This window comes from Coloeus monedula (assembly GCF_965178545.1).
Source record: "Coloeus monedula genome assembly, chromosome: 7".
Taxonomy (NCBI): Eukaryota; Metazoa; Chordata; class Aves; order Passeriformes; family Corvidae; genus Coloeus; species Coloeus monedula.
In genome coordinates this window covers 28,351,757-28,377,828 of record NC_138787.1, presented here as the reverse complement: position 1 = coordinate 28,377,828, position 26,072 = coordinate 28,351,757, and the positions used below count along the sequence as shown (strand labels likewise).

Here is a 26,072-nt window from a genome sequence, read left to right as displayed (position 1 = left end):
ACATTCAGGCACTTCCGCCATGAGGTGGAGGCAACAGGATTCCAGTCCAGGGGACTAGTTTTATTGCCTTCCTGGTACAAGTCAGAAAGCTTGCTGCCCACTGTTCCAAAGTAGGCAAGGTAGCTGCTTTGTTTATCATGTTTTCAGCTGTAACTGGCAAGTTAAACTGAGTTTGTCACAAGCACAGAATAGGAATACTGAAAAGCTGCAGCATCAAGCCATGAAGCAGCAAGCACCTTCTTCCAAGTAAGTCCACCTCAGTGGCATAGCTTTATCAGTTGGGAAAAATAAAAATAACCTGAGTGAAAACAGCACGTGGACTGTAAGAATGCCAGTGGGTGACTTGCTGTTCTGAGAAGAAATTCATCTGTCCTATCAAATACTCTCACGTACTTTAAGACTAGAGAGATCAAAGGCCAAGGCATGCAAGTCTCTTGAGCCAATACAGCTGGGCTGCTCATTGTGAGCTTTGCTGAATTCATTATTCATACAGCAAGGACAGTTTATTCAGTTTTGTTAGACACATTTTATAACCCACCTCAGAAGGGCTTGACCTAGATAAGCTTGTAATGTGAACTCAACTGCTGTTTATCCTTTAGGTTAATTAAGGACTTAAAGGTTAAGTCTCAACTAAAACCAAACTTAAGTGAGCTGCCTTCCTCCAGAAGGGGACATTCATTTGCTGTATGCACAATATACTGTCAGAAATGGACTTTTATCCATGGAAGTTCAAGAGGAAACTCTGTTAGAAATATTACAGCTCCCAGTGTCCCATTAGGTGCTTAGGCTTTAGACACAGGTTACACAGCTCAAGTGACAAATTCTGTAAGGAGCAGGCTTCCAGCTTCTGCTTCAAAACAGTATTGGGTATTACAAAGCCAACTTCACAATTAATTACACTGTTCACAGAGAAGCATTTTAGGAGCTGGTTAACCATTCTTTGTGCCCATATAAGATAGGAGTAACAAAAAAGGAATTTAATTTGACAAGAATGAAGATTACAGCACCTTTTATTTAGTACAGTTTCCCCAATCCAATGAGTTGCCTGACAAGATGAGCTAGTTATGGAAGACAATGAGTTCGTGGTAAATCCCTGTGAAACCTCAGGCCAACAGAGGTTCTGATATAGATCACATCTTACTTTTTTCAGTGTTCAGAGATGGAATGCACAAAAGCAATCTAGTACATGTTAAAAATATTTTTCAACCTCAAATTACAACACTTAAGTACTGAACAATATTCACGACTCCTTCACCTCAGGAAGAAACACCATTTGTTAATCTAGTGCTGCAGTGAGCTTCATTGAACAACCACCTAGATTACTTTCACCAAGCAACTGTGTTTTAAGAATCCAGTTACACACAAGATACAGTTACTCTTCAGGTTTCTCTACTCCTTAGAGGCAAAAAGCCATAATTCATTGGGTAACTCCACAACCAGAAGAGAGTTCTTTTCCACGGTGACACAAGTGATTTTTTGGCAACTGCACTTAATTTAAACTGAATCAGAAAGTTCATTTCAGTCAGCTGACAACAGAACCTGCTAAGTACTGATTTCTAGACTGTTTTTGTTGAACAGACATGACCACCATTGCATAACTGACAGCAAAACTCAACATGTGCTAGGTTGCTGTGCATCAGAAACAGTACATATAAAATTAACAGTGAGTAATAGATGTGGCAACTGCTTAACTTCATTTGCTTTTTGACACCGTACAGCTCACTAGCCAGCTAATCATTGAGAGGTAGCATATATGCCTCACCTATTCCAAGTCATGATTGTGTGATGGGACCCACCCTTACTCAACATTTTCATCTTCAGCAAGACAAGAGACAGATGCAGATGTTCTCACTTTCCAACATTATCATCACAAGTGTTCCAATATAAACATAACTGATTAAATCAACACCTATTCCACTATTCCAGTACAAGGGAAGGGAAGGATGACAGATGTAGAGTGTAACTGAGTTGAGACACAATACATGGAAGAAACCCAGGACAGCATTTCAAGGAGATAGTGATAATACTATTCCTTTTGAAGAAAGGCTTACAGTCATTTTCTCACCCCATACCACTAATTTAAGGATGAGAAGACAGACCCCAGCAGGGAATGCATCTGGCCTGTATTCAAATATCAATTTTTGCATTGCCTAAATAAGTCTGAATTGAGTCCATAGGCTTGATTCATGAATGCTGTATTGACTAAACAGAACACAGAAGAAAGTTTGTTTTAAGTTGACTCTCAACTGTCAGTTGCTATTTCTTACATGGAGTGTGGGGAGGAGGTCAGCAGATTTCAGTGTAAGAAATATCAGTGACAACCAAGAGAAGATGGAGACTCAAACCCTTTACCAGGTGTCCTCTAGCCTTTCTGCAGTTTGTACCATCAAGGAGGGCAGCAACAGCAGGAAAAAGTGTTTGAACCTGAACAGCTGTGCTTGTTAAGGCCAGTAGAGGTTCAAGAGAAACATTAATACAAAAATACATTGTGTAACCAAGCAGAAGGATTGTAGTTCTGAAATTGCTTCTAGTTTTGAAAGTTGGAAGATGGAGCCCATTTCAGTTTAAATAGGCAAAGGTTTTGTTGGATATCAGAAATGGTTGCAAAGTTGTTTTCACATTTTGAAGGTGTGATACGCAAAGCCAAAGATAAGGGAGTCAATACAGACTTCCTTTCATGAATCCAGCCCTATATCCTTAGTGGTATTTTATCCATGCCACCTGTAGATAGATATTTACAGTTCCAAAGCATCACAGTAAGCAACATCTTTCTTTAAAGCTTTTCTTGTTCTTGCCACTTTTCTTGCCATTCTTGTCTTTGTTTTCTGACATTTTCTTTGCTCTTATTTCTCTCATTAAATCAAAGAACACCTAGGAGGGAAAAATAAAGATTAAACAAGATCAGCCACCAGAAAGCAGATAAAAACTACTGTATTCAGCAACAAATAAAGACATAGAACCACACAGTACTCAACACAGCAGAAATAAGTCTAGACAAAGATCCCAGTGACAAACACAACATCACAATTATGTGGTGTGCCAAGCAGTGGCAAAAGCTGCACAATCTTACCTGGCTATCAAAAAAATTCAACAGCCCTGTTTTAAGAGCTTTTTATTGAATACCATTTTTGCACAAAAGCAGCATTGAGAGGTCATGAGAACATTTGTCTGTGCCTAGCAAACATTTCCACTGCTGTTAACTATGGAAAGCATTTAGTCCTGTCATTTCCATGTAGTTAGAGGTGCACTCTGCTTGGTAGTATTCTGCTTGGTCTATAATTACAAAGGTGCAGCATTCAAGTGACAGGCCACAAAAAATTCTCAAGACTATGTTATAAGATAGATTCAGAGAAAGCCATGCTTTCTTTCATGTTTCTCTGGTTTTTTTTGTCCAAAATTTAGACAATTTCACCCCTGTATTCCTGATGTCTAGGTACATACCATCTAAAGGTGTAAGAGCTGTTTTGCTGTACAGTTACTGGGTAAAATTATCTTTAGGATTACAGAACAGGAGTTTAGCATCACTCTGTAGAACTACAGTGTGTTTTTGTCCAAATGGGGAACTCTCAAGCCTTTGATGCTTGGAAACAAGACCATGCTACTGATCAAAAGTAGATTAGTTTACCATTCAAAGCGCTCTTAAGTTTTTTTGTATTCTGCCACAGCATTAACACACAATCACCACAAAGATGAATAACCTGTCTTACAACACACCAGACAGTACTTATATAGCAGATAACCAGTATGCCACACAAGCCAGCCAGTGAAGACCTGTAACAGCAAATCTAGGTCACCATGCTAGTATACTCCAGACACACAGCTCCACTGCTGTTAATCCAAACTGATCAGAAAACTAGTCTAAATATAAAATAGGCTAGCCATTCACTAGTAATATGAGTTGTTTATAGGCAAAAGCAAGTCTAAATATTCACATTTCACTACATCACCCAGCTTATGCAACTGATAGTGACTTTCTAGGAACATTCTGCAAGTCAGAATGGTTCTTTACCAAAGTGAAATTATGCCATGTCCTTTAAGCCAAAAGATCTCAATCCAGGAGTTTCATATACTGTAGTTTTAATGAGAGAAGTTCCTACCAGTAACTTCTGCACCAACAGCATTTCCACTTGTGAACTAATATAGAAGAACAGGAAGAACTGTCTAGAAGAACTTAAGAGTACAGCTAGCTGCAAGTGTTCTTTATCCAAAGAGAAAACTGCTTAAAATTTGTAATCTTCAAACAAATGCATTTTAGCAAGACACATTTGGAGCCCTTAGGATGCAAAACAGTAATTTCAGATCATCTTCTGTGAATTGGTGAAGTAAAAAGGCACCCTTTTCTTCAAGAAGTCCTTACTACAAACAAAATAAAGGGGATGATTGAAACTAATTTGTCCTCTATACTGGACAAACATTCCATAGTCATAATTCATTTCTCTTCTGGAGTATCTCACCACCACTGTTTATGCAAAAAACCAGCAGTAGAATAACATGAGAATAACTGTCTTATACCACCAAGGACAAGTCAAAACAGGACGGGGACACAGCAAAAAGTTCTTCTCACAATTCAAAGTAGTCTTGTCAGAAAACAAGAATAAAATCTTTAACCACACTACATGTAGCTTTGTAGGGAAGGGGGAAAAATTTCTAGAGTGTCCATAGCTTGTTATTTATTGGTGTTATAAGTGGGACACAGCCTACAAAGAAAATAACTCACTTCAGGGAATCCTTAGAACCATTTACCCAAAGTATTACTGAAAAACTATTGGTTCGGGTACAAACAGTTAAAACAAGACAACAGCATTAACTTGTTCCAGATCTCAGGTTCCCTTAAGCTAGGTATGTGTTTAAGTGTACACATTCTAGTAAGTTCAGTGTTTATTGGGGTTTTTTTTAATAAACTAGGCTTTCAGAAGCCAAACTGTGGACTTTTTTTGAACCAGCAAGAGTCAGCTACTAAACAAGTAGCAACAATCTAATTGAGCAGATGTCATTTGTCTTACCTTATCTACATTCGCTCTAGTTTTGGCAGAGGTTTCTACGTACTGCACCCCCCATTCTTCTGCCTTACTTCGAGCCTCTTCTACAGGCACTTGTCTGCGCTCCTCCAGGTCAGATTTGTTTCCCACTACCAGTAAAGGGATTTTATCCTCTTCAGCCTTCACACGCAGGATCTGTTCCCTAGTGCATTAGGTATTCAAAATAAAAATAACTGTGTTAGTAGTAGCAACAAAACTCCCACACTTACGAGGAGTGGATCAAGTGGTCTGCACATTACTAGTGTTTACAACTATTTCCCAACAGTTGGACACACACTTTAAAATTATTCCAAGATTAGCAGAGTAATGCTACAGGCTTTACACTGCTGAAAGCCTCACACTTCCAGGAAGGCAGTTTTACCATTTAGTGAGTAATCAGGCTCTAGGAAAGAAGAACAGTATGACAGAAGAGGAACTGGCAGCAGGAGTTCACATTTGAATGAGGTAAAGAGTACAAGTGCCATGTTTGCCAAGTTTTACCTTGGCATTCAGTCACCATCTTCAATTCACAGTCTGCATCACATCTCAATATAGGTCTGGGCAACATCAAGTCTTTGCCAAGGCAGTAGGTTGGGAACAAGTAGCTGGCAGAGATCATTCCTAATGGCTACCTAAACTTCACTCAAAGGAGAGAGTTATTACACGATGCTGAACTAAAATGCTAGCAACCTTCCTCCTTCAAAGCCTCCAGGAAGATATTTGAACTGTCAGCATTAACCTGTCATGCTAGGAGGACATATCGGCATCCAGGAAAGGAGATGGATTGATGTTGCACACCAGTCTTGGTTTGTGCTGTTACTGGGGTAAAACACAAGTTGAAACCAGACTGACACAAGTTACTGTCCATCTAGGATGCTGGAAGAACTCTACCACTCTAAACTATTTTTAGATTGCTTCATTTTGTTATGAAGAAGAGCTAAATGAGGCATGAGCACAGTGCTACACCCTCTCATCTCACTGAGTTACCACACTACTTCAGATGCCTGCATTTTCCATCCACAAAATAACAATGTATGGAGAGTACATGAGACTCTAAAATAGCATTAACACACTGAAGCAATCTGCTTTTGCATTTAACTGCACCTTCACACATTTTCAGATTACAGAGGCACTGAAAGCAAACACTGAATGCATAGCATCAGCAGGAGAGTTAGGGTTTAAAGACAAGCCCATAGTTTGTTCAGTATTCAACTTTTTCATAGTGTTAGAATTCTGGAACTTAAAAGGATCAATAATACCAATCTGCAGTTTGGCCTGGGATGCTGGTGACTCATACTATGCATTCCCCACTCCTTCCTGGGCCAAGGAGCTGGTACTTGCATGCCAGCCTAAATATTCCATTTAACTAATTTCACTATTTGTTTTACTTCTGAACCATTGAAAAGTAGGAGATTATGCATCACAAAGAGCTCCTAGGCCCTTCTTGCCCATCTTCAGGGCTAGCATTGCTTTTTCATTGTTTTGCTGCGCTGGAATCTTGAACCAACACACAGTTAACCTAGTTACAGAAGTCTCACAAAAACACCAAACCAAACTGCCAAGATAAACACTCCCACTCTTTTTCATTCAAAGCCTTAAGCCTTAGGTTTAACATTATATTTCGCTTAGGTACATAAGCCAAAACCAAGTGCTTCCACTTGTCTCATTTTCTTTGTGTTTTTTGAGCATTACCTGACCCTTTCCTCCATCTTACACTAAGAAGAGTCCTAGTACTCAGTTTTGTAGTCGTACAACAGTTGAACTGTTGGCTCCTTTCAGAGCTCCTGTTAGGGCAAACTGAGCCCTGCTTGTGTGCCCCATGACTATCAGCCTTCTGAAGCAGAACAAAGTTACGTAAGTATTATGTGACTAAGGAACAGTATTTTTATACCTCAAAAGATTTTGTGGTCTTCTACTACTGTTGAAACAGTATGATATATTAAGAACCTGGACCAAAGTTCAGGAGTGCAAGGGGAATTTGCCTTAGCTTTAAGAAAAACCTAGAAATAAGTGTCCTTCCATTACCAGTTAGTATCTGTTAACCTTGTACCACTGAAGCAAAGGGAACATAAGGCAGACTGATAGAGAGTTTTTATTCTGACAAGCATAAGGAACTCCTAAATTTTCCCTATGCTTTGGGAGGTTTTCCTTCAAGTTGTACAGCTGTTCCAGGCAATCTCCAGTTTACCTTCTACTGAGGCAACAGGTATTATCAAAAAAGAGTTAGAACACTTGCCATGAAGAATGTGGCTACATTAATTCTAAAACCAGAACAGTGGTTTAAATCTTTTTTTATTTACCCCCCACACCACACAAGCCGTTTCGGTGGCCAGTCTGGTGCCAGTTTTTACATCAGAACTGCTAATCCCAAGAAGAAAAATTGAAGTGCTTACTACTACCGTGTGTCTTTCTAGGAATACATCTGCCTACAATAGCAATGCTTGGCTGCCAACCCTTGTTTGGCACCAATCCATACCTGAGAGTGGAGGCTAATCCTTCCTTTCCTTAGAGCACCTGCTTCTAGCAATAAGCAATACTGTGTCTGAAACCTGGCCAAAAGACAGATTTAATTCCAGAAGTACTGTTCTAAGATAATTAAACTTCACATCCATGAAGACTGAAAATTGGCTGAAATACGCCTGTTTTAAGAGTCCAAGAATCTGTTACTTGCCTGAAGTTGCTGCCGGCATAATGTACTCAGAAGTTACAGGCATGAAGACAATTAAAGCCAGAGGCTGAATACTCTGGTTTAGGTTATCAGTTACTGAGAGCAGAATGGCCAGGTGTCACTTTCATTGATCAAATAGTAACAAAGGATGAAGAGCTGTAGCTTTTAAGCAGTTGTCAGAGCAACATAGGAACCAGGTATTTTTCCCTGCCTAGGAGACAAACTACTCACCGAAACTCCGCTGTTGCTGTGAAGGATTCATGCTCTGTTATTGAAAAGACAAGAAGAAACCCTTCCCCACTGCGGAAATAGTTATCTCTGATAGCCGCATAATCCTCCTGTCCTGCTGTGTCCAGAATGTCTATCTGAACTTCTTCACCATCCAGAACTACTTTCTTTCTGTAGCTGTCAGCCTTGGTAGGTTCATAGTCTTCTACAAACTAACAAGAAAGGGATTAGTGTTCAGAATTACTGTCAAACAGTCTCAGTATTTGTCCATATTCCTTCTTTCACTTCAGGGACATTTAAATTCCCCAAAACCTTCTCATAATTCGATCAGCTACTAAGTTCCACCACTTTTTTTTAGTTTTACTATTAAAAGCAAATTATTTAAGCACTTAATACATCAAAGAGCCAGCTTGCCTAGTCAAGAGAAACTTGCTACACAAAACACTGTTCAGCCACTTCAGTACAATTTAAGAACAGAGTTGCAGTTACCAGCAATCTGCTGGCATTATCTAGATCTCCCACTTTTAAGAAAATGCATTTCAATATACTTCAGGTACAGGTATCTGAACTTTTAACAGGTGCAGATGAGAGCATCCAGCTGCTGAACCTGAAAGCCTGCTCCATAATTACACAGGCACATACTTTAGTACATTCAGTATTGATCAAACCAACAAAGCCACTGCCAGTTCAACTTAGTTCTGTGCTGAGAGCACACATCCAGCATAAAAGTAGAGAGGTAAAGAGCCTCTCAGCCTCAGAACACAACAATTAAGCCCAGTTAAGTTGGCTGGCTTTCATTAATGACTACATCACCTGTTCAGATACTTACACCACTACAGCATGTGTGGACACCCTACAGATAAATGCTAACTTTTGAATTGCAGGATCATTCCTGTATTCCTTCACATACTAGTCTGGATTGCCTAATCTAGCTTCCTGTATACGAGTATGGAAGAATTCATGCTATGAACATGCCTACTTCATCACCTGGCTCAGAATGAGCTAGAATATTTACTTCTGACTTCAGCCTTAACTGACCTAAATTGCAAAATTAAAGTTCAACTCCAACTACTAACAGCTTCTCTACACAAGCACCTGTACATAATGCATGACTCCTGAAGACTGTTCATTCACAAATAAGCATCAATTTTGTCACCTTTAGCCAGAGATGTTCCCAGAGGGCACACCTCTCAGCTTCCTACATTCTGCTCCTGCCAGTTGGGTCATCAGGTCTTTTGCTCATCACATTTAGTTCCCCGGTCCCACAAAAAAAAAAGCAAGCTGTATGAATTTGTGCTTTAGAGAAGCTGAACCAATGTTACTTACCTCATCATACATAAACTGAAGTGTGAGTGCAGATTTGCCCACACCTCCACTGCCAACCATAATTACTTTATGGAGGGCCAAGGAACTCTGGTTCTTGCTCTTGCTGGCAGCCATTGTCCCGCTTGCCACAGACGAAGTACCGGGCAACCAATTAGATCTGCAGACAGAAGAAGCACAGTCACCCATCCATGACATTGGTACATCAGGGTAGCAGGCAGGTAAAGTGTCTCAGTGCTGAAAGACCAGATTAAAACCCTGCCCCACAAGCCTAAACAATGGGCCACTCCAATGCACTGGCATGCAAACCATGCCTAAAGTATGAGTAGGACAAAGTATTAAAACAAATACTTTCTATTTGTGACAACAGTATGATTAATAAAAGTGCCAAAGGTTTCTAACAAGCTACTCTTGTTTGTAAACCCAGCCTACAAGACTACTGTCTAGAGCAGTTTCCAAAGAAAACCCACTCTTTCTCAAACGACATGAAATTAAGTGTTTTCTATTGTTCTTGTTAGAAGGCTTTACATCTTTCTAAATATTTCTTTAATATTGATACAACTATACCTTAGATCTGCTCATAGGCAGAAATCAGGCTTTTGATCTTCTCCCTGTGTAGGCTAAGAAAACAGCAGAGATACACAGTAAATTGGCAGGAAGAAGTTGCAAGAGCTTCTAGCAGAAAGTCTTATGACATGGCATTAGCATTTATTTTACACTTCCTGCCTTTTGATGCTGCAAATCTATTTTGCTTAGGAAAAAAAAAAAAAATCCTGCTTTACTGCAAAAAAATCTCAGTTTCTATTCTTCTCCTGATGTTGCTAAGCCATAAAGGAGCAAGCTTCAATAAACAAGCCCTAGCTAACAAGCCTCTGTTTGTGTGTTATGCAAGCCCAGTAATTAAATGCTGGAGGCTTCTTAAAAATAATACTGCCTCTTTTTTTGGTTGGTTTTTTTAAGAGTAGCTGGACACAGCAGTTGTACCAGAAGCACAAGCAGCAGCTGCCACACTCTTAGAGCAGCATCTCTAAGAACAGCACACTGAGGATAAAAGCACAAGTACATGAAACAAAGATGTGTCACCAGCCAGGATTCCTGCACAGAAAAAAACCCAAATATGAATATTTCAGACATATGACGTGTATATGGGAGATGGCAGGATACCAACTCTTGTGTCCTCAGAGCACCACAAAGGACCCCAGTTGTTCATATCCTGGCAGAGAGCTGTGAGGAGGGCAGTAGACCATTCAGAAAACACTGCTATAGGAAGTGGCTGTATCAGCCTTGATTTATAGCAGCACTCTTTATTCCAGAGGCACAGGAGCAATGGGCCTTCCTTGAGTCTCAAATTTGCCTGCACACAATTACTGTACTAAACCACTGCAACTGCCACATCATCAAGTGCTACTGTATGGAAACACAAGGCCAACAGTAGAAGTTACTTGGAAAAAGCTTCAGGACAACCGGCTGCCCTAAACAAAATTAACAAGAGACTAAGGGATCATCAGCCTACAAACATGCCATAGGATTATTTAGCCTGGAAAGGGACCTTTGGATGCAGTCCTGTCCAAACCTCTCCCTGAAAGCAGTTTGCTCCAAGCAATCCAGTTTATGTGCCTTGCATTTTGAGACTGACATGACCAGTCTGGACAATTGCCCTCGGAGTACACTGATAGTGACTACTTTTTTTTCCCCTTGTCATGACTTGATGTTCTGAAAAGCAACAAATCAAACTAAGTTCTCATTGACTCATGCATACAAGAACAAACATGCCAACAATCAAGAAGTGCCCTCAGGACAGCATTTTCAAACATCTGAGCAGCAGTATTTTTCCATGCAGAGTTTTTTACTCACACCTGTTTGCTACATACATTTAGTACACCAATGCAAATTAATCATGTTTAAGTACTCATTCTGGGATAAACACTGGTAAGTGAAGACAGATATTTTCCTCTGGTAATCTTCTCTATTATGTTATACATCAGCTCCCCCATCCAGGACACTCCTTAGTACAGAAATGGGGTGTGACAATTCCTACTTCTCCATAGGTTCTCCCAGAACAGCACAAACACACATTTGTTGGGGACAGTGAATTTAGCCATTGAATTGCCACAGACATTCTAAACTAGAAGAGAATTGCAAGACTGATTTTTAACTCTTAGTCACCAGAGAGGCAAGAGAAGAAGGGAACAGTTCCCTGACAAGGAAATGTGAAAAAACACAACAGGCAGTGTAGGGTATGCCCAGCCACTGCCTTGGAGGGATGTCTGCTGAGATAAGGAGATTGAGCAATGTCCCAGCAGGACCCCCCTGGGAAGGCAGCTACTTTTCAGTTACGGTGAGAAGACGACAGATGCAGAATCCTCTGGGAGACCCTGTGCAGATCTTTTGTAACTCATTGGCCTTTACCCTCTGACACCCGCCCCCTGTATCCCTACAAAGCTAGCCCCCTGCCCCTGCGAGGGCAGAGAGAGCCCACCCCTGGCCTCCCCTTTGCCGGAGTACGGACCAATAAAGCTACCTTCGTGCAGAACAGCTACACGGGCCTCTCGTCTCTCTCCCTGCTCTGGCCTGGAGGCTGCCCTGCAGAGCTGAGCTGAAATAATGAGCTGACAATCACTAAAGAGCTGACAGCTTCTGCATGGGCCCTCCAGCTAGCAGCTGAGGGAAGACACTGGGCCTTGGGAAGACGATCCTCCACGGGACCATCTCTGCGGACTGGTCGCAGCTTCCTCGGTCAGAGCTACTGACCCCACACCAGCTGTCATAAGGTAGCATCTGAACTCCAGAAGTTGTTGCTTTGCCTATTGTCCACATGGTCTACAGATGGTAAACTAGAATTCAGCTTGCTTGGACAGAAACACCCAAGGAACAAGAGCTACAGATTGGCCACACAATGAGATAGTTCAGGGACTTTAAGTGTTCCAGAAGTAACACAGCTTGCTCGTAAATTGTAGAGAATGCTGTTTTGTCCTAGTTCAAGAGTAGTCTGGCTTTCACAGTAGGAAATAAGCTGTTTTCTGGAGTGTGACCCTTAGCTACTTTTCAGTATAATTGTGACTGGTTTTAACCTGTGACTGTTCTTTTATCAGGTATCCTAACATTGTTGTAACTGTTGTGTTATCTAACACAAAGCTTTCAAGCTACATGTTTTTCTGGAATCACAAACTTAGGAATATGCAATAGGCAGCAGCACTAAGTCCACTGTGCTATGCAACAGCAATAAAGGCATAATTTACTAATAGCCAAGGGAAAAGATTTCTCTGTCCTGTCAACACAAATACTTCATCTTCACATGGTCATGGTAAATTAATTGCTGTCTTTTAGGAAAAATACAGACAAACTTGAAACAGTTCATCATAGAGGTAGAGTGGAGAGAATATTTAAAACCTTCCTTCTCTATTCCACCCCAACAATGGCCTGTAGAAACTGCAAGGTCAGCCTTACAGTATTACCTCATTCGCAATCAGAGTATAATATTAAACAAAACCCACCCAATAGCATACAAAATGGGTTTGATTGCATCTAAAGCTCTTCATGGACAAGGTACTTGATCTTCCCTGCAGAGCTGTTCCAAGTGCCACTTGAATATTTCAGAGGATCAGGACTACATGAACCCCATGAATGCAGCAGTACGCTCACAACACAGCCCCTGAGCAGTGTGTACTCAGTGAAGTCCCAGAAGCTTCACACAAAGCATCTCTTCTTTGCTGGCACCAGAGGGAGCGTGGCCCCCCCGGCCCAGAACAGCCAGACAGTGCAGAGGCAAGAACAGAGGACAAGGCAAGGCTGAAGCAGTGTGACATAGGATTAACACAGTCAGTATCAGTGCAGAAGTACCAGTGCTTACAGAACAACAGGTTAACAGCACATCACTGGTTCAGAAAGGGGCACGGTGAGATTATAATAGGAATATTGTAATAAAACAAGAAAGGCATTGGAGCCAACTGTTTGTTTATTTTTATCTCCACCTCTGCAGGCCAAGAAACAGTTTACACAACATGGTTCAAAGCTCACATCTAACAGTTCCTTGAGGTTAAAAAAAATTAAAAGAAATCTATTAACACAAGTGGAAGCTCTCTCCTCTGTTATCTCTGAGTAGGCAAGGAATTTTCTTCCTATTCTATACATTAAGCATCCTTGAGGCAGTCAAGGCACACTAACTCATATTTTCACAGAAAAACAAGTCTTGGGAAATCCAACCACTTCTCAAAAAAGCAGCAGTTTCTACAAGAACCTGTGACAACTGCAGTTGCTTTAAAACATTACTCAATTCCCTTCATTTTATGGGACATAGACTTGAGGCAATGGGTCTTAGTGCATCTGCTGAAGAGCTCACTCTGAGTAAGTGTCCAGACAAGACACCTAATGCTGTGGGGTAAGATGCCTCCTCTCCCCTATTGCTCTTTACTTGTTGTTTGGGCACAGTTTACTTTCCAGCAAGATTTACCCTCCTCTGACAGGACAAGAGGCAATCCATTGAGCAGTCAGTCAATCTATTTATTTTCCACCTGTCATTTTACCCTCAGGTTTAATGACACCATGTTGAACTTCATATGCTAAGTGTTTTAAGCTGTAAAAAAAAAAAAACAAGAACCACACCCCAAACCTTCTGAAAGTTTATTTGAAGGAGTGAGGATTAAGCCATTGACTTGATAACTCTGCATTTATTCTGTAATAGGTAACACACAGCCCTATGCACAATAAGAGCTTTGTGATGCTAGTGAAAGATGCTCCTCAGATCAAGAAAGGAAGGTTACACCAGCCACAGGCTGCCTACATGAAGCACAAGAATCTACAACTCAAACCATAGGAGTTACTAATCAGCTGTTTTGATTTAGACTTCTGAAGATCTCTACTTGGCCACAGGACTAATCAAACCATGCCACCTCCCATTTAAGTTACCTAACCCTAAACTCACCAACTACTTCAGCCTTCCTTTGTCTTATCTGTTTAGATTACAATTTCTGCAGGTTAACTAAGGCCCCCTGCACAATGTTGTGTCATTCTTGGCTGGTCCCTTGAAACTGAGCACTTCAAGGCAATTGTTTATAAACACTTAGTAAATTGCTTTTTCTCCACCCTCTCCTCAACCTAAATAGTTAAACTGCTCAGAACACAGTTTACAAACAGGACTGGTTTACCTAATACCAAGATTCAAAGACTATGACTGAATAACTACACGTATTTCAAACCAGACCACACTTTCACATTCCCTTTTTACTTCATGTGCATTAAGATGCCACAGCTGCACAACACTTAAAGGAAAAAGCTCTTGTCACTTCACAAGAAAGAAACTTTGCTACAGTTCATCCAAGTACATAAGAAAAAAAAGAGAAGCTTCACTAAGTCTACCTGTTTTCCAATAAATATTCTGCTGCTGTAATAAAAGAATCTGAGACCCTCCAAAGGCTTTAATTGGAATTGCTGCTAGTTCTGCCATTCAGTTCGAGATTTAAAACTGAAATAAAGCTCTAAGCTCAAAATTGCTGAGATAGCTCTTGTTCTCTTGCTGTGCAGCTGATATCTTTGGACATTTCTTTTCATTGCTATCCTGCCACTGAAAGCAGCCATTCTTTGGATTTTAAAACAGGATTCTAGAAACCCTTAGCCCAATAGCTTGACAGAGGAGCTTTGTTAAACCCTTCAGACACCTACTTTTAAAGGAAAATCTGGCTATTCAACCTATTATAAAGACTTAAATATGATGTCATCAAAAGCAAACACAGAAAGAACAAGGTTTTGCAACAGTATTTTAGTGATCCTCATTTATCAGAATATGAATTAGAGGCTTTGAAGTGTTTGGTTCTGTGATATAACCACAAGAATGCAGTCACAGAAATTCCCTGGATCACAAAACTAATTAACAATCTCACAGAGCTATGAACTGTAAGAGCTCCTCAGCCATTCTGAGGTTACCCAGAAAATATTTAAGTACTGAAATTCCATTAGCTTTCAATGGACTGTAAATGCTCCAACTGGTAATTCAACTTAAAAAAAAACCAATTTGAGATTAAGAGGCATATTTAATGCCACTGAAAATTTTAGGATATGCAGGCTGAAAAATTACAAATGCTACTCTATCCTCTTTTGCTGTGCTAATATCTCCCCTCTTGGCATATATCCATTTAGTGGTTTCCAAGCTAAACAGAGATCACAATGTGTTTGGTAGAAATTCCTGCTTGGGATAGCCTCATATCCTTCCCCATGTAATGCTGGATGTTTCTACCTTCTCAGTTGTGGTTATAGATTTTTCTGGGTGATGTTTAATTGGATCAAGGATCATTCAGCTTGAGATGTCTTGCAGAGCACACTGGGGCAGTTTCACAGTCACCATTTATATCACCCAGTGCTACCATCACCATCCCCTGTCCCTCAGTCCCCTCTCCCTTCCTTCCCCCTGGAAGTTCCAGCCCATCAGCACACTGGGCCTGCCAGTCACATCTGCAAGGCCACACACACCTCTGTGCTGATGTGAAGGGAGAAAAACAGTTGGTACAACTAAGGCCAAAGAAGGTGGAACTACAGCAGCCAAGCAGTTACTTGTACTGCTGCAGAAGCAGGGCAGTTCCCTGACCCTGTTCACAATTCACGCCTTAGACAAGGGGCTGGTGCAGCCACCACCCCGCTGCAGTGTCTGGGCTGAGCACTGGAGTGAAACCCAAGCCTCAGACTTGCTTTTGGCAATCAGGCATTTTCTCTCCCTAAGATCTACTAGTAGATGCAGTTGCAAAGATAAGGGCATTGGACCGGAACCTCAAAATGGATTTTGAAAACTTAATACTTTATAATATCAGGATGAAAAGTAAGAATTGAAGGCAAGGAACTACGTTACTCTGTACACATGAAGGGATCTAACCTCTTTATATAGGTTAGATCCTTGTTCCAAGTGGCAACAGCCATATCCCTAAATGTTACAGGAAAAAAACACAGAATAAATACATTTACTTGATACACTGAAAGTTACAACTTATAGTATAACTGAATGTTACATTACACCAGTTTCAGTCAATTATTATTAGTTACAAATCCTGCCTAAACCCCCCAGAATTGTGTGTACACCTACAGACACTGGCTCTCACAAATGTGCTCTGGCAGGAGCTACATATACACTGCTAACTAACAGACACATGAAGCAAGACCAGGACTAGCAAGTTCACCATGTTACAGCAGTTAAAGGTTAAACCAGAACCTGAAGCCAGGTCGTTAGTATTCTCCATCTCCTACAAGGCTGGGGAAATACTAGGCACAGATTGAAGAACCATTTCAATTCACAGTTGTGTTTCCTCAAATGAATCAGATTGGAGTATTAACTTCCATAATAAGAAAGACTGCAGACTGTGAGATAAACTTTTACGGCAGGAAAGACCCTAAGACTTGCTCATCTAGAAAATATCACAGGCAGTATAAAAAGCAGTATTTTTAATATAGTTGTGATCAGGAGTCTTCTCTGCATGCATGAAGACAACCCAGATATCACACTAAAATATTCTAACAGTATCAATAGCATCAGACATCCAACCACTGGATACTAGCCAATTAGGATTAAGAATCCCTACTAGTGATCCTGGTCTCTATACCATATCTTACTTTTCACTATTCCACACATTCGTATGCAAAGCTATCTCCAGCTCTTCACTTAGCCTAATAAAGTTTAATAAGATCAAGTGATTTTTAGAAGAGTGCACTTCGTATACAAAATATTTTTTGACACCTGCAGTTACGTAGAACAGGAAGAACAGGAGACACACAAGTGCATTGCTCCTTTAACTGATCATTGTCCTCACAACCTACAAAGTCTAGCACACTGCTCTTTCCAACAGGTTATAGCTAGACTTGGATAATTCCACCTTTTAGGCTATGTTCAAATCTGGACCACGACAGCAGTGATCCATTTTAAGTATAAAATACCTGTATATACTCATATTCCCCACAATCCTCTCCTTCCTTGCCAAGTACCGCCCATTTCTTCTTATAAATTTTCAGATGAATCAGTGCAGCTCAGAAAGCAAATCTGATGGCGTTTAATTTACATTTACTTACTACATGAAATTCTTAAATATATGCCCTCTCACATCATTCAGTACAGGACCATTCTAGATTACTCATTACAAATAGACAGACATTACCTTACACATTAGCAGTAATCTCAAGACAGTAACCTTGCTAAGAATAATCTCAATGTCTAAGGAAAAATGGAACTAAATCCTGTCCAAGTCTGTAGCAAGGCTGCAACCTTCAAAGGTTTAGTCACAGGAAAGAATCAGTCTGGTCAGCTGGAGCATCAGAAGAGCAACACTTTAAAGCAACCCTTTAAAATTGAACTCAGATCTTATGCTGAAGTGAAATATAAGCAACTATATATCGCTGTTCCTAAGGAACTTAAATATCTGAATTTGTTTGGGTTTTTTTGTTTGTTTGGGGTTTGTTGTTGTTGTTTGTTTATTTGCTTGGTTTCGGTTGGTTGTTTATTTTTAGAATTTCATCAGAGTGGAAAAAAATATAGCCAAGTAACTTGTTTCTGAGCAGTAGCTAAGAGAAGAAGAAAAAAGGACTTCCCTTAAACAGTGCTTTTAAGGCACAGGAGCACACCCTCTCTCCCTGAAAAAATCACATATATCTATGTTTAAGTAAATAAGGTTTTAAGGTCAAGCTGTAAAACTAATACTCTTAACAGCAGGTATCAACAGTATCAAGAGATTGTCATTGCATATAGGCAGTACACTTATAATTGCCTTGTTGCACAGATAGCATACAAGCATCATAGTTACATAGAGTTTTATGGGGAAAAAAAGTAAGAAACCACCCTCCATATTATTTTCAGTATTACTCAGGGCAGATCAACTAGTAGAGTGTATGTAGCACCAGCAATATACTCTTTATTTCAGCAAGATAGGGTTACCTAAAGTGAAAGTAAGACAGTAGTGTCATTACAGCTAAAACCACTTCTTCTGTAGGGAGACATCTAGCCAGAGATCTCCAAGTACTTTCAGAAAGCCTCCAAGTCTAATATTAACACCCAGAAGACATATTGCAGACACAGAAGAGAAGGATCTACCACATTGCTTTTACCTTTCAAGATCTTGCTAGAAAACCTAATAGAAATCTTCTACAAGCACAAAGACTGAGTTGATACCATTAATCAGTATTACTATGCTAAGAGTTTGTCACTGTGGTGATAACAGTCTAGTTGCCCAATTACTTAGGGTGAATTACAACACCACTGTTCACACTAGTTAATTTGGCTCATACCAGAGAAGTGACACTCAGGCAACAGACTTGTTCAACGGCCTCACTCCCATTGACTTGCAAAGTGTATTTTACCTGTATTTCACCTGTTTTTCCTTTGAAAGCTCATCCATGTTCATCTTTGATACACAGCATACATAAAGTCCACCAAACCACTAAGAGACAGTGACATGCCTCAGATAATCTCATACCATTTTTTAACTGGATCTCCAGGGTCCTAACAAATACAACAGCCAAATCAAACAGATCACACAATCAGCGTCTTAAGGGGCACACGAGAGCTCAAAATAACCAAAATCTTACCTTAGTACCAGGTTACAACATGGTTTCAGTTCCTTCAGTGAAAAAACTGCAACTATATAATCCACAAGAAAATTGCCACAACCACTGATTTTGCAAATTCCACCAAATGCCAATTCAACCAGATGTGTGCTACAGAGTTGCAGGAGCTCTCACCACTGTTACCCAGTCCTGAGGCAGTCAGACCCAGTCACTGGTGTCACAAACATGCCACCAGACACTGCAGACAGGCCACAAGCTGCTACCACTGCTCCCCTAAAGGATGTATCTCACTAGATCATGCTTCCCTAGTGAACTGGATGTCTGGGATAAATCAGAAGTCCAAACATTATTTAGTTTGGCTTAGCTAATACCAGCAGAAGCAATTGTCTCTGCCCATACAATTACATTCCTTGCTCGCAAACTGAAGTTAATGTCTCATGCTCACATCTCTGTTTGGGGAAATGTAAGCCACTGTTGAGACCATATTTGATGCAGATAGGCAAGTAATAAACCCCCATCCTGACTTCACTCTTAACCATAGAATCCCAGCTCCCTAGGGGCACTCAGGAATCATCTTCCTATAGACTGTGAGAGTACTTCCACTATTTTAAGCACTTCATTGGGGTTCACAGATGTGTACTGTGAGTCACTAAGCTTCCTCAATCAGGCAACATCACACAACTGCCAAGCACTGAACCTTTCTCTCCATCTTTCAATCAATGCATTTACATTACAACACACAAAGAAACAATGGTGACATTTAGTACCCATAATTTAGCTGCTGTGCTAAGTCACCTTTAAATAGATTTCTTTACTCCAGTTCCCCCAATCAGGTAGAATGAACTGCACATGCAAGAAGCTGCCTTTCCACTGGACTAGGAGCGTATGTTTTCAATAACAGACAGTTTTCCAGACTACTGTATTCATATACTTCATACCAAAGCCAAAAGCAGTATTTCTATCTTCAAATGGGAACTGGATTATTACACCAGTACGGGCATCTTATGAAATTTCAGTATCCCTAGAATTAAGAATACTAAAAAGCTGTGGAGAACTTTACTTATGGGAGAAGTCTTTACCTTGGTCTCCCTCATGGAGAATGCTCTGCCCACCACTATAAAACACTTACAGCCAAATGTGTTCTCTCCAACACAGCCTCCAGAGTGCTGTAGAATGAAGAGTGGCACAGTATAACACACTTGGTAACTCTGGGTTTAGGTGGCAGACTATTAACTCAGAACCACTTGACTTCAACACAGAGAATTAGGACACATTTAGTTCAGAACACTTCCCTTTATGACCTAGCAAATGACAGGTCACATGAACATACAGAACCAGTGCAGAATATAAACCGCGCATTTGTTCTTGTGTGCTCCTGGAGACATCTCCTATCTTCACAGAGCACTTTACCAGAATAAAAAACCTATTATTCTGATACCTAGGAGCTCATCTCACGGCTTTCATGCCTTTCTTGGGAAATCAGCACAACAGGGTGCTTCCATACACTAATGCATGCAGCACAGGCAACGAGATGGAGACGTTGGGGGTCTGTGTGTAGCTACAGGGATTACAACCTCACTGGAATCACAGAGATGAGCTTGGATAGCTGTCATGGTTAGAGTGCTGCTGTGGATGGCTACAGGCTCTTTAGGACAGACCGGCATGGCAGGAGAGCTGTCTTTCCCATGAGAAAAGCTGGAGTAGACAAAGCTCTGTCTAGAGATGATAATAAGCCAGTTTATGGATCAGGAGTAGCACAGTCTGCAGGAGGACTGGACTCGACAGTCTCCACAAGTGTCTACCAGCCTCAGCAACTCTAAGTCATCTGTGCCCAGCAATGCAGCTGCTACAAATCTTATCTGTGGGAAGGCCCATTTTTCAACTTGCACAAGTAGTACAGCAGAGCTAGAACACTTAAAGCCAATCCATCATGACTAACACTTAATTAAAAACCTTATCTAACACTTATTTACAAGAGTGTAACAGGTTCATGATCTGCTATTGCCCCTGTTATACTAGATAATATTAGAAGACAGTTGTGAATACTTAAGGAAAGGAGCTGGACAAGAACACTGCTCGATCCCTGTTTTACAAGCTAAATAAAGATGCACAGTATCACCACCAACTGGTCTGCCTAATATTTTTTTAAATTAGTTTCCTTCCATTAAAACTTCAGAACAGATTCAACCAATAAAGCCTACTTCAAATTTAGTTTGCCTCCTAAGTCAAAAGTAAATTTCCAATGCCTGCAGAATTGTTTAAAAAATTAAATTGATTCCTAAACTGTGTTTTGAAACACGATAAAGTGGAAAGAGAGATAGGAATGTGTGCTTGAAACTGGTGCTGTCTTTTGAAACATCATTTCCTTAAATTTCTTGGCCAGTCTATTTTATGACATAGTAGATAAAAGCAGAAAGCCGCCATAAAAGTCAGTCAGTGAGACTTCTTGGTGAGTACACTAATGAGAATTCCTTACCTACCCAAAATGAAATCTCACAGTAAGCCAAGAACACTAAACAGCAGAAGAGTACCATCAAGGAGAGGAGCTTCTTACTGCAGCAGCAGTTTAGTGGAAAGGCTGTATCACAGATTACTATATACTTTACAATTAATTAATTTTAATCAGGGAGCAGCTTCCCCAATTAGCAAAACCACCTCTTTTCTGGAAAGCTGAGGCAACTGACATGCAATTTGATCTAAAACTACTTCACTTGTTAAATGTCTGCTTTAGAGTGGTGCCCAAGACAGCATCCTCTGGAGCAGGATAGCACTAACCTTATATGACACCTACTTAAAAACAAAAAAGCCACTTTAGTTTGTGTTCTGCAGCATAAAGTCCAGAGTTCAGGTAGCTCCTACAAATAATATTTTAAAGTGTTTTGTCAAGTTAAGTATAATCCTGTAATGTAGTACTCTATAATATTCTTGTCTATAAAGTGGGATTCTTTTCCCTGTTAAACCTGTGACTCAAACCAGCAGCTTGGGAAAAAAAAAAAGGTCATCCACATTAAATCTAAATTGAAAACATTCTTTAATATGTCCACCTACCATGCCCAAAATAGGGGATAAGTCTAGGTCTCCAGTACTCTTCAGAAGAATAATCTTTCACTACAGGTAAAAATATATACCAAAAGAGCTAGAAACCAGAGAAATCACAGCATCTGCTTAACTCCGCATGTTCTCAGCTTTCCAGTTCTATGCTTTGACTTCACATTATTTTTGACACATTCCAAATTTAAGAAGAATATATTAAAAACTCCCGTTTCACTGCATTATTAGTGGCCTAAAACATTTCACACTAAGCTTCAACTGACAGCAACACTAAATCACAAAGTAACAGCTGACAGGATTAAGACTTTAACAAATGCTTATAATCCCAGAACTGATTTTTTTGGTCTTTGACTTGTGATCCAGCAAAGATTCCTAGTCAGGACTGCATTTCCATTAAGTCTCATATTCATGTAATCAACCATTATTCCTTTGTCAACAACTTCAGCAAGGAAGGCTATGGGCTCAAGGTTCCATAGAAAACAGTTGAAGTTCTAAGCAAGCACTTTGTTACCATAAAGATTCAAGTAGCTCCTTACACATCAGCCTAAAAAACATTCTCACATTACACAACTCCATTACTTTCGTTTTGACAGGTCTTGAAAAACACATTTGCACATCTCAAGCACAAGAGACAAAACAGATCCTCTAATATTACTATTAAAGCAGCATTTGGAAGAACATGAAGAGATAAACCATGAGTTATACAGACTTATCTTGCTTAAATGACAAGACAACTTGATATTTCTGGGGCAAGCATGAAGGAAAGTTGGTTAGTCCTGTTTAATGGGCTAAAAGAGCTACCAACAAAATTATTGCTCCTTAGCAGCTATTAACAAGGACTTTTTAAATACATGTTCTTTAGCCTCTTATCAAGAGGCAAGCATCAACTATCATACAACAAAAGCCACAAAATTGACTGTTAGCACTAGGAGAGTGAAACAGCCAAGACTGCTGACCTTGCTGCTCCAAGCAATAGCAGGCAACAAGCAATGGAACCTTATCACCACTACTTGACAGTGATGCAGAACAGTTAGCAGAGACATGGGGCTGGAAGGTGGATGAAGAAAGAAAGGCTAAAGAACTACAGTTTTTTATCAGCAAGATAAACTTCCAACTCAAGACATAATAAGTTTGAGAATATAAATTGCCATCTAACCTGGCTGATAATTAGGATCAGCACCCCTCCTAAGTCAATCATGTAAAGTCACTTGAGGTCAGGCACACAGGGAGTGAAAAGCAGCAAGCACCTACATTTATCTACTCTGTGTCTCCCCAGCAACTGCCTTTCACTCAAACCCCCAGAGACCACTACTCCCATCCCGAGCTGCTTGCTACAGCAACAGCCACAAGACACCTACTGACCCCAGGCACTGTTTGTCTTGATACCACTGTGCACCTGCACTCCCATGAGTGCTTAGGGCCTGCACAGCTGTCACGAGAAACAGGCTCCTTCAGTACCCCAGCTCAGAGAGGCTATTAATTCCCATGAATTCGTTGTGTAATAGAAAGCAATTCATTTAATCAGTCACATGGAGCTTGAATCTAGTCAGTAAGAAATGATTGAGTTAACGTGCAATTATCCACTGCATGGAAAGTGAACAGGTTTACAGGACAAGAACAAACTATGAACCAGATTCCCAAATCATGATGCTAGGGATTGTTCTGCTGTTTCACATGGCCACTTTTGCTCTGTTCACAGGACAGTTTTGTTCCATGTGAAGCTCAGACCCCAACACCTCCTAGAGAAGCAAGTAGTTTTATCCAGCATTTGGTCAAATAACAGTAGGTGCTCAATCAATTAAGCAGCTGAAAAAACTTAGAGCCCAAATGAGGCATTAGATCACAGAAACTATAAGCCATCCAGGATTTCAGTGTATACATCTAAGTTGTCCAGGCAGTGTCCCATCATTACTGAGTTGATTTGATCAAAATGCCTCAACTGCTCTTCTACACAGATTTCCAGTACCACTGCACTGACAGTTAGAGACAAGTTTGAGAGTTTTAAAGGATGGCCGAGAAAGGATATTGTCCGGTCAAATTAAGCTTTCAGTTAAGAGCTTTTGTAAAGCATTCCAGCTAAATCTTTAGACTAGAAATTCCTCTGCAGTATATACATAACACTAGCAAAAATAGGTCAGTTTCACTTTCTTCCAGGCATGCAAAACAGAATCAAGTTGGCTTACTCCAAAAGAAGTGAAAATAAACAATTTACTCCTAAAAGTCTAACACAGGAAACTTGATTACAGGACTAGTCTGAAGGTTATTCTATTCCTAAATTAAATATTTATTAGAGAAAAAAAAATGCAAAATATTTCAGCATGGTAAGTTACCATCATCTGATCATAAGCAAAAATCCAAGTAGTTAAAATTATTCTAGCAAGTCTGCTATACATGAATAAGTGCAAAGATGCTATTTCAAGTAGGATTGAGCTGTTGATAATAAATTCTCTGTAATCAAATTATTTTCAGCCTTCAAGCAAATCACTTCGAAGAACCACAAGTCTGGCTCCCAGTTGTTAGTTCCTACTCTCACTTTGACAACTTTAATTGGACAGGGAGTGTTTAAGACATTAAAAAAAAAAAAAAGACAGCTTTTTCTGAAAATCATGTACCTCTGAGGATGAAAACAGACAAGCACTTCCCTGTCCTGCAGAAGAGAAACAAGGATCTTGGAACTAGAGAAGTAATGTTAGAACAGGTTTTTTTTTTTTAAAAAAAAGGCAAAACCCAAAACTACTCAGCCTGCACACTTTAGCTTTGAAAATTACAAGGTTGCTCCTTGTGCAGGTGCAGTCTCCTTGTTCCCTTCCACCATGAAAATACCCAGACACAGTCAAGGCTAAGTCTCCTGTTCTCAGAACAGAATCGATTCAACAGGGCTCCAGCAGAATGACCGAGTTAGGCCTCCACCAACTGTTCAGGAAACATGACTGGGCTGCTTTGCCTCACCTCTCTTCCTGCCCTTCTCCAGGTAAGGTTACGCTCAGGCACCACCCTTCTCTTTCTACAACACCTCCACCAGTAAGGCTGCAGGTAGGATAAAGGTGGGCACAGAGAGTTCTCTCTCTACCCAGATAAAACGAGATCCCCCAGGAACTTCTGGCTCAGCTGAGACCGACAGCATCCCAAGCCCTCTGTTTATCTCGCACAGACGAAACGTTATCGCTTATCCGAGGGCACCAAGCGACGGCAGGGCAGCCTGTACGGGAGGAATCCGCCAGAGGAACGCTCAAGGCCAGCTCCTCCTCGCCCTTTCCCTCCCCCAGGTCCCACTTGTAGACAGGAGCCACAGCGGTCCCCGGCTCCACCTCAGCCCAGCGCCACTGGGAGCCGCAGGAGCGGTCGAATCCACGAGCGGGGCCTCTCGCCTCCCACTGCGGCTCCCGCGCAGGCCCGACGGTCACCGGCTGCCCCCGCTCTCCCCTCGCCCACTCCCGGTGCTCTCCCACGGCCGAGGAACCCCCGGGCAAAAGCCGCCAGGCTCTCCTCGCCCCACGCACCCGGGAGGGAGGGGCTGGCCCGCACCCCCGGTGACACCCTCCTTCCCTCCCTCTCCGCAGAGCACGGGGACCGGGGGGCTCAGCCACATCCCCAGGCTGCGGCCAGAACCCGGAGACTCTCGCCTGCCCTCACCGAGGGCGCGAGGCCGGGACGGCCGAGCCCCCCACAAGCCCGAGACTGGGGCGGGGAGATCCCAGGGTGGCTGCTTGCTCTCACCTGGGGGCTAAGGCCCGGCTCCGCGCGGCGGCTCCGGCCCGGCTCCCGTCTCGGCTGCGCTCCCCGGCCCCGCCGCGCCCCGGCTCTCATTGAGGGGGCACCGCCGCCGCCCGCGCGCCCCCGCCGCGCACTTCCGCCCTCGCCGGCGCCGCTCCCGCCGGGCCCGGCTCCCCTCGAGCGCGCGCCCGCCCGCCGGTCACGTGGCGCTCACGGGCCAATCAGATTGGGGGCGGGCCGTGAGGGGCGGGTCCCGCCGTGTGAGTGGCTGAGCCCCCCGGCGTGAGGGGCCGGTCTCGGGAACGCGGCAGCCGGGAGCCGCAGGGAGAGGCTGCTCGCCCCATTGCCGCCTCCGGCTGTGCCCCCGGGCTCTGTGGAGAGTCCCGCAGGCTCGGTTTGACCCAAAGGAATCACAGAATCAGTTAGGTTGGAAAAGACCTCTGAGAGTATCGAGTCCAGTCAATGACTAAACACCACAATGTCAATTAGACCACGGCACTGAGTACCACGTTCAGTCTCTATTTAAACACCTCCAGAGA

The 26,072-nt window shown here is 41.7% G+C and overlaps 1 protein-coding gene across 1 annotated transcript; it reads right to left on the bottom strand.

Annotated features, from left to right (window-relative positions):
• Positions 1-1,845: 1,845 nt before the first annotated feature.
• Positions 1,846-25,703, bottom strand: RALB (RAS like proto-oncogene B). Its single transcript, XM_082284585.1, has 5 exons — positions 25,537-25,703; positions 9,241-9,397; positions 7,918-8,126; positions 5,004-5,181; positions 1,846-2,871 (listed from the first exon to the last, which is right to left on the bottom strand). The coding sequence occupies exons 2-5, from the start codon at positions 9,352-9,354 to the stop codon at positions 2,752-2,754; spliced, it is 621 nt and encodes a 206-aa protein (XP_082140711.1). The 5' UTR covers positions 9,355-9,397; positions 25,537-25,703; the 3' UTR covers positions 1,846-2,751.
• Between the last annotated feature and the right edge of the window lie 369 nt (positions 25,704-26,072).

What these genes read in the sequence shown, in the direction of transcription:
- RALB (XM_082284585.1), bottom strand. Translation starts at nt 9,354, where the DNA reads ATGGCTGCCAGCAAGAGCAAGAACCAGAGTTCCTTGGCCCTCCATAAA. An exon ending in TTCAGTTTATGTATGATGAG is followed by an intron (nt 8,127 to 9,240) that starts GTAAGTAACATT and finishes CTTTCTTGTTAG; the next exon opens with TTTGTAGAAGACTATGAACC. An exon ending in CTAGAGCGAATGTAGATAAG is followed by an intron (nt 2,872 to 5,003) that starts GTAAGACAAATG and finishes TTTCCCTCCTAG; the next exon opens with GTGTTCTTTGATTTAATGAG.